At 41.9% G+C, this 13,862-nt stretch overlaps 1 protein-coding gene across 1 annotated transcript in view; it reads left to right on the forward strand.

Annotated features, from left to right (window-relative positions):
• The first annotated feature begins 10,259 nt into the window (after positions 1–10,259).
• The window catches only part of LOC124280295 (transient receptor potential cation channel subfamily A member 1 homolog), a 106,561-nt gene continuing 102,958 nt past the window's right edge, over positions 10,260–13,862 (forward strand). The window contains exon 1 of the mRNA XM_046716194.1: positions 10,260–10,538. Within this exon, the coding sequence (XP_046572150.1) occupies positions 10,437–10,538 (102 nt within the window). The 5' untranslated portion in view covers positions 10,260–10,436. The remainder of the gene's footprint in view (positions 10,539–13,862) is intronic.

A 13,862-nucleotide genomic window follows, 5' to 3' on the forward strand; every position in this document is an offset into this window, starting at 1 on the left:
AGAAAATGATATGCAACAGAGGTGGGTTGGTAAAGAAAATAACCAGCTAGAAAGTTATGGTTTATTCCCTCAGGTCTGTTAGCTATTCTCATATTGCGTGCAGTGACGTGGTTCTTGAAGATTATTTCAGTTTGAGGAAAGCCAACACGTAAACAAACAAACTTACTTCATCATGGCAAGCTTGCATTTAGCTCATATTGGCGACATGTTAACAGAATGCACACTCCTTTGCCAAAAGCGATATCCATGAACGAGTGATGACTGAAAAGTTTCCAGAATACCTATGATGGGCTTTGTTGATGACATTGGTTGCTAATTACTTTTCAACATTCAGGAGGTCCACACATATCTGCCAGTGATGATGGAGTACCTGAATCTTATTTCCTGGTGTAAAACGTACTCGCCATTTACTTAATGTTTGTAAAACAATTCTTTCTACAAGTTTGGGAAGTATCGGAACTGAAATGAGCTGAGCGCCTAGCAGGCAGCACGCTTAATTTGCTCTGCAGTATTTTGCATATTTCATCTGTGTATTCCCATTCTCTCTCTGTGATGTCTGGCATGCTGGTTCCTAACACAGTTGTGCATATTTTCATATGAAAATTGCACATTTTCCAAATGTTGACTTATTTGACATTTGTATGGACAATTTGTATAGTTTTGGAGGCTATGTTCACCATGCCCAAACAGCACGGACAAAAGAGCTTGATTGAAGCACAATCACCGGTGGGCTACAGCAGAGGTTACATCACCAGTCTATGCAATCAGAGACCATCTAATAATATCTATTATATGGTCTCTGATGCAGTCAAGCCCAGATACAAAGGCTGAACACTCAAGTCTATCAGCATATCTGTGAACTTGGTATTCAAAGACATAAGACCACAAGACGAGGCAAGCGAGCTGGGCACAGGAAACAAAATCAGACCCATGTAATACAAAATGAGCTCAGAAGGACAAAAACATGTAATGTAAATAACCTAATAAATGTTCACCCACCGAAAAGATCATCTAAGTTCAAGCTGCCATATGGAACGCACAGTCAGCCAGGAATAAAACTTTAGAAATTGCAGATTTCATTGTTGAAGAGAACTTGGATGTAATGTTTATCACAGAATCGTGGCTCCGAACAGTTGTTGATGACAGTTTGATGACCGAAATAACACCCGGCGGTTACACGTTGCACAGTCTACCTCGACAAACTGGATCCGGTGGAGGGATTGCTGTAATACACAGGGAAAGCCTCACTGTGGATATGTGTTCTGTGTCTCTCAATCAGCCGTCGTTCGAGCTGCTGGAATGTGTTATCACTGCTGGAAATAAGTCTGTATGAGTTGTACTTGTATACAGACCGCCACCATCCAAAGCAAATGGCCTGACTATATCCAAATTCGTAAGTGACTTTGTTCTGTTGCTTGAAAGTTTCATTACAAAGAAAGGCCCATTGCTAATACTAGGTGACTTTAATACCCACTTTGAAGACCTGACAAAGACTGATGTAGAAGCTTGCAGAAAAACCCTCCATGCAAATGGTGTCATTCAACATGTTAAGCCTGCTACTCATAAATGGGGGCATACTATTGACTGGCTTATCACCAGGGAATCTGACTTGACTTAAGTGAGATGAAAGTGCAGGATCGTCAAATGTCGGACCACTTCATGATTTCATTTGAACTCGATCTTCAGAAACCCCCTCCGGTCAAAAAGTGTGTTGTGTGTAGAAACATTAAAGGTATTCCTCTGGATGTTTTCAGAGAGGATTTGTTGAGTTCCAAGCTTGTCTTGGATCCTCCATCAAACATCGATGAACTAGTGGATCTGTATGACTCCACACTGGGTGACCTGCTAGACAAGCACGCACCCTCTGTTACACGAACCAAATGCACCTTGGTACAATTGTGACATATAGACGGCAAAAGTGCACAGGCGTAGAGCCAAACGGAAGTGGAACAAATCTGGTTTAGAAGTTGACAGGCAAGCAAGGACCGATTTGAAGAAACTCATCCGGAATGCAAAGTCAACATACTGCCGTGAGATGATTCTCTCCAACTCAAACAACCCTAAAGTTCTTTGGAATCAACTGTCAAAACTCCTAGGAAAAGGGGATCAAAGACACTTCCAACAGAGGAAAGTGATGAGATTCTCTCTGACAAGTTCAATTCTTACTTCATCACTAAAATTGACAACATCAGAGCAGATTTAAGAACTTTGCAGTCTTCAACATCCAAGGATATCACGGCCCACGATCATATCTCAGGGGAACGACTTGCTCAGTTTGAACCTGTGTTGGAAAGTGAAGTGCTAACCCTCATCAAGAAATCCAAGCAGACGACCTGTGAACTAGATCCAATACCCAGTCTGCTGATGGAGGTGAGCGATGTTCTGATTCCTGTCATCACACACATCGTCAACCCCAGTTTACAGACTGGACGTGTTCCCAAAGCTTTCAAAGAAGCCGTGAAGCCTCTCCTGAAAAAGCAGAACCTTGATGTGAACACTTTCAGCAATTACCGCCCGGTATCTAATCTTTCCTTTACCTCGAAGATGCTAGAGAAAGCTGTTGCAAAACAGCTAACTCAACATCTGGATACCCACGGATTGTCTTGCAAATTTCAATCAGCATACAAAAGATCACACAGCACCGAGATGGCCTTGGTGCGAGTTGTGAACGATTTGCGCTCAGTGGTTGACCGTGGTGACTTGTGCTGTTGGATTTATCCGGAGCTTTCGATACAATCGACCATGAGATCTTGAAGTGTAGACTTGAGATGCAGTATGGCTTGTCAGGATGTGTCCATGATTGGTTCTCCTCCTACCTGTCAGATCGGTGTCAGAATGTCATCATCAAAAACACACAATCATCAAGGATCGATCTATGTTGTGGCGTGCCCCAGGGTTCTGTGTTGGGACCAGTACTGTTCACGCTATATACTGAACCACTGGGAGAGCTTCTCAATAGCCATGAAGTACCACATCATTTTTATGCAGACGACTCCCGGTTGATCAACATTATTTCTCCTGGTGTTGAGCATTCAACTCTTGCAAAAATAGCACAACCGATGTCAAAACATGGATGACAGCCAACATGCTGAAGTTGAATGACAGCAAAACGGAAGCCATGTTCATTGGACCAAGACAGAGACCCCAGAAACTAGATGCGACTGACATCCCAATATGTGACATCATAGTCCCACATTCCAGATCCGTGAAGAATTTGGGAGTATATCTTCAATCAGATCTTTCGATGGACAGACAAGTCTCAGAGCTCTGTAGAGTCTGCAACTACCATCTGCGGAACATAGGCAGTATACGTCATCTCCTCACCCAAGATACTGCAGCAACACTAGCGAGATCCTTCATCCTGTCCCGGCTGGATTATTGCAACAGTCTCCTTGCTGAATCTACACAGTCAAACATTAACCGCCTCCAGCGAATCCTAAATAAAACTGCTCGTATGGTTACCAGGTCACCCCAGTCCGCTGACATAAACATCTTAAGATCGCTGCACTGGTTGCCCATCCGTGCTCGTGTTGTTTTTAAACTCCTGTGCCTAGCCTACCAGTGTGTTCACCGAACTGCTCCTGAGTATCTATGTGAACTCCTGACACAGTACCAGCCAGCTAGATGTCTCAGGTCCAGTTCAAAGCAACTCCTTGACATTCCCAGATTTCAGCTGAAAACATTCGGAGGCAGATCTGTCAGTGTGACAGCAGCTGTCAAATGGAATCAGCTCCCTGACTCTTTAAAACACTCTGACTCTCTTCCATCATTCAAAGCTCTCCTGAAGACCTATCTGTTCAACAACTATCTCTGACTCTGGACTTTCTTTGCTAAAGCCCTTTGAGCGTACATTGATGTGTGGAAAAGCGCTATACAAATGGAACTATTATTATTAATGTGTTGAAATGTTCAATGAGTTTAAATCTAGTCCTGCATTTCAGCCATGGGGACAACAGACGTAAACACATCGGAATTGTCGTGATGGAGCAACACACGTTTAGTTAGTTTTTCACGAAGTTTACCCATCACATTTTCGCGTTACCAAAGCAGATCACTTTAGAATGAGCGTGCGTTAAATGGAGGAAGTTCAGCAGGGGTACCAATCAAATTGCCCCAGATGGGCCATTTGGATCAAATTTGCTGGGGCATTTTGTAGCTGGGGCAATTTGACTGGTACCCGTTCAGCAGTAGGGTTCCTTTTAAAATAACAGAAATCTGATGTCATCACCTTGTCAGCTGATAGGACCCAAATTGTCTTTTTTATGATCAGATGTTTATTCCGTTTTTAGTCTTTTTGCCTTATGCGGAATCACCTTGGCCTGGTGTGATGCACCCTTAGCGTTTCTGACAAGAGAGTCTGAAGCCTTGAAACCCAGTGAGCGGAAATCTTTGTCACACCAGTTCATACCTCAGAATGTTATCTCTCTGTTGTATTGGCCCAGTTTTGTTTATCACATATGTCATCAACATTCCCACAGAGGCTCTCCTTTCCTTTCTTGTACTCCAATGCCCCACTTAAAGGTCACATGCAACCAAAAAATCAAACATAATTAAAACACAATTATCACTTATTCATGACATATAATATACATTGCTGGTAATGAAAAAACATATAAACAAAATTATAAGCGTACAATCGCAAATCAAAAGTGCAAAATTGTGTACTTCGGTTTACTTCCCAAGAAACGAAGCAGCCGGGATACCGAACCCAGTCAGAGCGGGTGGGTGTGCACTCAAGTGTAACGGCTGGTTCATTTGCAGATGCCTTCACGGCTCATTGTGTGTGTATATATAGAGATGTTGGGTTTTGTAAATACATGCTCATTTTTTGTGTATAACATTTTGCAATCAACAGACATCATAACATGTCATGTGTTCAAGTACCACACCTGCCTGTCTGTGTAATTACATAATGTGACAGAGACCGAACTCGGGCCATAAATCAATGCATTTTGTTTATGGTGTATAGCCTGATTGGTGTTAAGTTCAAATTGCATGTGGTCAGTGATAGCAGCTGTGTATTGAATATTGTCAGACAGGCAGGCAGACACACAGGTGTCAATAAAACAAGACATTGAGTTTTGTCTGTGACAACGACATATCTATATCACAGTTAGAAATTCTGTCAACTCAATGCTAAATAGTGACGGTAAGAAGAACGTGTGGTGAAATAGACAAATGAAATTATATAAACAGTTAATTTACTGTCATAACATATAAAAAGCTCGCGCCTGTGAGATATCAACAAAACATTAGAAAAATAGCTCAAACCAAAGCCTTCACCGAGTATTCACCCGACAACCCGCTTCCAAGCTGCGCGAACCTATTTCACTGCGCACGTGCTATGAGCGCAGCCCAGCTGTTGAAACCCGTTTTCCCCAGAAAAGTCGGGGGAAAATTAGTGAAACGTTTGAACTCCGATTTCGCGCGGTTTTTTTCATCGCGTTATTTTTAAACTTTATAAGTTGAATTTGCATTTTTGACGATTTGTTTCGGTAAGTCCATACCGAAAGGTATCAGAATCTGCAAAGTTGTGTTTTACGTTGCATGTGACCTTTAACAGCGACAAAGGTAGAATATCCCCTGAAGTTGACATCATGTCCGCCTGGTTGACAGGGAGTTCGTTCTTTCAGTGTGATACTCTGTAGCCAGTACTTAGATTTCAGAAAGATTATAAATTGCGTGTCACTTTGATGCGTGCAGACGTGCTGCCTGGGTGTATAGTTGGTTTAAACGGAGGTTGAAGCATGGGCATTATGGTACTTATTATCTGCACACTTTTATAGGCATACTGTAGGTATTTGATAGTTAGCTACAGGTTTAATACATGTTGTCCAAATGATGCCTGAAAGTACTTAGCACATGCAAACTGTTCAGGGTGTACTGTACATCGTTACATTTCATCCACCCTTCGGCTTCTGCCATAAATAGGAATAACTCGTTTCCAAAACATTCCGAACAACTTTCACCTGACTGAAAGACGAACGGATGTACGAGTATGTGGTCGCACTTGGCTATGGTATAAAAAGTTGTCTTTTGTGCGTATAACACAGTTATTCCTATTAGTAGCATTGGGAACTTTGATTATCAGCTGGCATGTCATATGTGGAAGATAATCATACGTGAATGTGTATATTTCTGATTTTGACCCACCACCGACGATCATTGACCTGGGCAACCTACAAGGATTTTCTGGTGTATATGCATGAGTTTCATCTCTAAAAGTTTCGGGTGTATGAATGTGGATTCTTGTTTTCTTCATCCCATCCTTGATGTATTTAGACATTACTCACAAAATGTCCATCCGAATTTATCCATGGTCACCCTAGAGCCTTGGTGGAAGCTACGGAGATTTGTAGTTCTATTTTTTAAGGTGATGCAATCAGACCATTCTGCTGCATGTAGTTGTTTGTGGTTGTTAAAAGTATTTGTCTGGATGAGATAAACCGATGTTATGAACATTGTGCCTCACAGCCACACTGGAGCTAGACAAGAACATTTTCAATTATACATCAAAAACTTTTGCATATGAAAAATATTCATATTTGATTATTAGTACAATATTAACCAAAGCCACGAGTAATATCCATGTTATGGAGCCAAACCTAACATTTTCGTGGTTGCATGATTAGACAACACATTCCGACTGTCAGGGTTCTGATCTGGTCACCGATGTTCTGGATGGTCAGCTGAATAGAATGCCTTCAGATCTCTGTGTAGCCGTAGCGAGAACTAAGATGTGAAAACCGGTTTTGTACTGGTCACCTTGACTTGCACAAGTCTCTAAAGTAAAAATTAATAGTTTAAATGATAATTTCTGAAAAATAAAACACAACAGACTGGGGTCCTTACTGTCCGCTTATCTAGACTTGCCGTTTCGAAGGATAGAATTACTAAACATCCATGGACTCAGCATTCAGTACAGCCTTGGAGCAAGGCTACTCGCCACCCTGATATTTGATACATTTGACATCTTGGCACACAAGCGTGTGTGTTTCATGGTGTTCTATACATTTTGTGATTGAACTCTCATATGCACGCGATGGTGGCAGTTAATCAATACGCACGGAAGACGTCCTTCGATAGGTATCTTCCAGGAAAACCGGTTCTCAGAAAAGACAGCTATTCCGAGAACATGTTGCGTGTCGTTTGTTGAAATGTCAAATCGATCAGCCAGCCAGTTCTGTCTACTGGTAGACAAAGAAGTCTGCTCACCTGTCTATCTGAGAACAGTGTTAATGTGATGTCATATGTGTACCACTGCATACATGAAAAGTGGTGACCTAAATACAGGTGTGAGGAGCCACATTTTAAAAATGACTATTGCCGGGAAGGCCACATTTCAATTACATTGCAGTAGCCGGTAAAGCCACATTTCCAATAGATTAATTAATTAATGGATTACCGTAACCGGTAAAAGAGTGTCCCCATGTATAATATTGTTTTCACAAGAAACGAATAATCTTTCCTACTCACAAGCGTGGTTAAGCAATACCGGTTAAAGGCTGTTCCTACACTAAACGCCAAAGAAACGTTACCCTCCTACCTTTATGAATTTCAAACTATCAAAGAGATATTAGAAGGTATTAGTTTACAACAGAGCTTAACAATACAACTTTATGCAAATGACGAACCAAATGCTCAAACGCATTCATATTTAGGGTGAAATGCATCTTTTTCAGAAGAGTTAAATTGTCCTATTTTCGACCATGCCGAAATAAACCAATAACAGTGATTTAGATGTCCAAAAGAAAGGTTGAAACAAAATTCTGCTTTAAGACAGACATAAACCATTTGAAGCCACCATTTTTCAATTAGTAAAACAAGAAACAACTGTTGTAGACTGTGTAAAATTGTAAAAAAAATTCCTATGATTTCAGTCGTTTAAAACATTTTCTGCTGATTTGCATTAGTGTCTTGGATTTTGTGAAAACGTGTTTAGGAACACCTAAAATCATCTTTGTTAACATTTGTGCTTGCAACGTAACATTTTTCCATTTTCTGTTTACACACATCAATATCAATCGCCAAAACGCAGCAATATTCAAGCAGTATTTGCATCAGTTCCATGTATAGAATGATTCTATAGGGTATACAGAGAGCCTAGAATGTCCAGATTAATCTAACTGATTTCGAAAACCAGGACCACCGTACCAACAATAACCTAGACGGATGGTACCATAAGGGAGGGAGACTTGTCCAGAAGTGCCACCCTAACATTTACGAGATAGTAAAGCTCTTTTCAGCGTGAGCAGTCTCGCACAGAGGCTGCTGTCCTGAGACTATCTGACCAGTGAACAGCACCTTTACGAAGAAAGAAATACAGAACCATTGACGCTCATATTGCATCACTGAAGACCAAGCTTCTAACCAACACCTGAGTGACATGGATTATAAGGACCATGTGGGCGACGTCCTTCATGTGCAGTAGGGGGGTGTATAAAAGAATGTTTGTAAATGACGTTTTGTGATCTTACGCCATTTTGTCTGTTTGTACACATGGCAACAAACTAAACCATTATCATAATTATTATGCTTTACAGATTAAGATTATTATTATGTAAAATACCTATTAGTATATTATATTGTGCAAATTATAGAAATAAAATCTGTTGTGATCTGAATAAAATTATGAGGAAACATATCTTGTTTTGTTAAATACGGTAAGATTGTTTTGACAGCATAGCCGAGAGAGTCATATTCCCGGCATTTACTTATGGTATTGTGTTGGAGGACCAAAAGGGACTGCTACTCCTTGTGTTTGCTATGTTGGTAATAGATCCCTTTATTCACTGGAGTGTGTAGCTGCAGTATTTGCGTCAACGTGTTTGGTAGATAAGGCCGGGGCAAGTCGTGTTGGCCTTACCGTCTGTGTAGGACACGCTAGCCTCGTCTGGTAGGCAGTATGCGAAATAGCTTCTGGTCCGCTAGTCCGTGGCTAGTAAAAATCCGGTCGGGCCAGTAAATCTCCACAGTCCGACTGGCTAGTGAATTTTCAAGGGGTCATTTTGTAAATATGTCACTCTCTCCGACTTGTTAAGTTATAGTACACTTTTAAATCATGCAAGATTGTGGCCTGATAAAAATGTTCACCATATTATTAGCAGATTACCACTGTGTAATCTTTTGCTTAGTTTCTACATTCAAATTTCGGGCTAGTGAATTATTTTGTGGGCCAGTAACTTTCAGGCAGAGCTAGTCCGACTGGCTAGCAAAATTTGGAAACTATTTCGCACACTGCTGGTAGGACACGCTGACCTCGTTTGTGCAGGTCATCAAGACCTTATGTTCATACAGGTCGAGTTTGCCCCCTTTCTGTAGGTCTTGGATGTCTTTGCATGGACTGATCAAGGTCATGGTGGGAAACCATGTTCAACATTATCGATGTTCAATCTTCACCCCGGGTCCATTTCAGGAAGCGGTTGCAGCGTTATGACTGTTGTGTCTCCTTAACTAGCATAGACTCGTGACAGTCAGCTATATGGGGCCCTGGTTTATGTGGGGGTACATGACATAGCCTATGACAACAGCTGAACAGTAAACAAAATAACACGAAGGGTTGAGAAACCGTTAGTCATATTTAATACCAATTCTTTTACCTAGATTCAGCTATTTTTACCTCTATTCAACTTTTTGAACCCACGCATAATCATCTCCAGCCTGTTATACCGAACGGAATACCTTCTGTACTGCAGACCAGTGATTTGATTACCGTATTGTTGTCTCTCCTCACCAGTCCATCGCCAATGGGGCGGTGGGGTAGCCTAGTGGTTAAAGCGTTGGCTCGTCACGCCGAAGACCAGGGTTCGAATCCCCATATGGGTACAATGTGTGAAGCCCATTTCAGGTGTCCCCCGCCGTGATGTTGCTGAAATATTGCTAAAAGCGGCGTAAAACTAAACTCAGTCAGTCAGTCCATCGCCAATAATCATCAGATCAGTGTCAGCCCGACCTACCCTGATGTGCTCTGACTGACTGAGGTTCATTTGCATGTACAAGTGTAAGCTATTGTTAGAATTATAAGGGTACACATTAAAGCTTCATCGCACTGTCCAGGTAACTTCTTGTGTTTGAGTTTGTTGTTGGCCGAGACTTGCTTGACAACGGTTCTAATCTACACCGAAACGTCGCTTAAATTGTAATGATGAAATTGCATATCCATAGAACTACCCACCTTGTCAATATGTCCTGCTAAAACAACCCTGTCAGCTATATATATCCCTCTATTCAGAGCATAAATTCGATATTTCTGGGACAGTCAACTACACATGTTAGACGGGTGTGTATGAAATTCCTAGAAATGGGGTGATCAAGCCTGATCTTGCATGCAGCGCGGCGGTGAGGCAGTCCATGCGCTGGGTTGTGTAACCTGACAGTCAACACAGATACGTTCATCTGGGGTTTACACAGGCGGACAAGACGAACAACTTTGAAATATGTTGTCGGATGTGTCGTCGTCGACCTCGGACGAGTCGGATGAGGAAGTCAAGGATAAAAGTAGAAAGCCCACCCCGCCCCCAGGACCAGACATACACAAGGTAATAGTGTGTTTGTTGACGATTCACTTCATGGATAACACCAAGCAACATTCGGTCTGTACATAATCGAGTCTGAATTAAGGAAAGAATGAAATTTGCTTTACGTCACGTCAGAGAATTTCCAGCTATTCGCGGCGATTATCGAATTTGAAACCTTCCTGGTGTCGTGGTCACGATATCCCCACAGGTGTCGTGGTCACGATATCCTTCCTGGTGTCATAATCACGATATCCTTCCAGGTGTCATGGTCACGATATCCTTCCTGATGTCTTGGTCACGATATCCTTCCGGCAGTCATTATCACGATATCCTTACGGATGTCATGGTCACGATATCCTTTCGGGTGTCATGGTCACGATATTATTACATGTGTGATGGTCACGATATCCTCACGGGTGTTGTGGTCACGATATCCTTCCGGATGTCATGGTCACAATATCCTCATGGGTGTCATGGTCACGATATCCTTCCGGCTGTCTCGGTCACGATATCCTTCCTGGTGTCATGGTCACGATATCCCACGGGTGTCATAGTCGCGATATGGTTATTTGTTTCACAACAAAGTCGTATGAGGTGAGGTGAGGTGAGGTGAGGTGAGGTGAAATTGGGTTTAACCCAATTAGAAAATTGGGTTTAACCCAATTAGCTTGAGAATATTTCGCTCATATGGCGACGTGCATGCGTGTGTATATGTATGTGCGGCTGCTTGTACTAGCCCAGACTTAAACTGGTTTTATAGTGCTAGCCCACTGAGATACCATGCCGCAGTGAAGCATGAGTACCCCACTCAGACACATTATACTGACTCTGAGCCGACCAGTCCTTGTTGTACCCATTAATGCCGAGCGCCAGGCAGGGACCACCAAGTACCATATTTTAACGTCTTTTGGTATGACTCGGTCGGGGATCGAACCCGCGACCTTCCGTTCTCCGAAAGTCGTATCATATGACCTTTAAGGTTGTAAACAACTAAAGGGGGTAAACTATGCATCATGTCGGAAAGCGCACGTGAAATATCGAAATTAACGTCATTCGTACCATGTTGATGACGTCAATGAAAGACCCGGATGTATCCTGTTCACAGAAGGTTACCCTTGGTCTCCCACTTCTTGGACGATCTTGGGTTGGTTAGGGGCGGGTATACTGATCCCATAAACAAGATATAATTTTCGAGTGTACATTGAAATGACGTGCTACTGCAGACTGGAAGTCTCCAGCCTTAACACGTCCTTCGCAGTGTTATTATTGTCAGCATTGAGTCTCCAACTTTCCCCGCTTTAAATAAGCGCAAGGCAAACAACTTTTCACCTTTATTTGTCATCGTCACTGCATATGAATGTCTCAACCTGCTGTGTTTGGCGCAACCACAGTTAATATCCGTTAACACCATATAAGAATGTCAGCTCAGTTCTATCTCGGATTAATTCACATACCTCTACTACAGTCCATGGGTTATTATCCTGAACACCCAAGTATTATATGTACATGTACGTCTCTTGTATGCTGTATGTATGAAGAAACAAATGGGCTGTCTTTGAAGAATTTTACTGTGTTGATTTTAATGTGCATATTGATAAAATCTGATTGAGCGAAACATAGCATAGTGGAAGTCTCTCTTTTAATAGGAAGAATGTCAGTATTGACATATTGTAGGCTGTTCCGCTCAGAGCCACCAGGTGGCGTGATCACTGCTCGACACATCAGGGCAAAGACTTGAAACTTTTCATCGAAACGGATTGAAAGCCTAATCCGAAGATCAAACGAACATAGATTGAACATCAGAATACCTTGCACGTAGCGGCTGTGTATGTTTCCATCTGTTTGGAGAAAAAACCCAAACAAATGTATATGGATATATTTTTTTATATGAGAACACAATCCCAGAATAAAATAAAGACGAGTGTAAAAGAGGGCGTGCTGCAATCTTTCTGTTTGCACACTCTTGAGGAGCGTCTTATTGTTTGCAGAACGTGGTTTAATGGTGCACGCAGATCGTTTGAGCTGTTAATGGCCTAAAAATATTTCCCTTTGTGAATTGAGGCCGATATTAGGTCCAAGTAACTTATGCTTGACGTACAACTACTTCTAGCAGATGGACAGATTATGAAATATATTGCTGTCGCAATGAACTTCACCTTAATGTCGTGAATTAAAATGAATTGATTAAATCAATTATTAAAATGTAATTGGTAGTTGCCTTCTACAAGTGACCAAGAACTCGTCTTACAAGACACGGCATATTTATTCCCCTTAGAACTGGCAGGATCCGTTGGTTATATGGTCGAAACCGAAGGATTTGTTTCATCAGCACCATACGTGAAAAATGAGCACAATTTTTATGGATATATAACTTCTTTATTCTGTATAGGCGACGTTTCGACATTGATTCTAATGTCGTTGTCAACGTCGAAACGTCGCCTATACAGAACAAAGAAGTTATATATCCATAACAATTGTCCTCATTCTTCATCACATCAACTTCCAGAATGCCACTCAAAGAAGCATAATACCGACGTGCGTTTTCTCCTAAATGATGAACGACCTGCAAGGCGACTGAACACAACGGTATTACTGTTAAAAGAGGCGACAAACAAACTCGCTCAATATATTATGTTAGCATTTTACAAACCAGCCGGTTCAATAATTAAGTGAAAGATGCCATCTGTTGTATATTGTCAGTATATCTGAATCCAGTAAAAACCAACGCAGATTGATGTCGCGTTTTGTTAAATGGGAAACGATACTGTGAAAGTCGCGTTCAACTCGACTGGAAGTTTGCTTGTGGAGAGGTCTTCTGTTTGGAGTGTTCTCTGTGGAGTATCGGATAATATAACTGTGTAAAGTTCTGTAGTACTTACACTTGGTGATCGAAACGATGATATTATTACCCCAGTCAGTGTTTGGTTTATTGGTTTTGTAACATCGGTCTGTATATCATCGAGACCAGACAATCCAGTGATTGACATCGATACCCCCAAGTCAATGGATCTCTGGGAGGTATCCAACCCAAGCCCCCGGTTGAAGGCACTGGGTGGTACATAATCACATTACCACCTCGCCCAACCAGGACTTGGGCACATCTGATGGAGAAAACACAAACAGACCACTGTTTCACCACGTCAGCTTCACATACAGATGGACCCGTGAAGATCCGGGGTAGAATAGGTCTTCAGCAACCCATTCTTGTCAGAAGAGGCGACTGCTTGTCGTAAAAGGCGACTAACGGGATCGGGTGGTCAGGCTCGCTGACTTGGTTGACACATGTCATCGGTTCCCAATTGCGCAGATCGATGCTCATGCTGTTGATCACTGGATTGTCTGGTC

This window comes from Haliotis rubra, unplaced genomic scaffold, assembly GCF_003918875.1.
Source record: "Haliotis rubra isolate DU_JTF1 unplaced genomic scaffold, ASM391887v1 Scf264, whole genome shotgun sequence".
Taxonomy (NCBI): Eukaryota; Metazoa; Mollusca; class Gastropoda; order Lepetellida; family Haliotidae; genus Haliotis; species Haliotis rubra.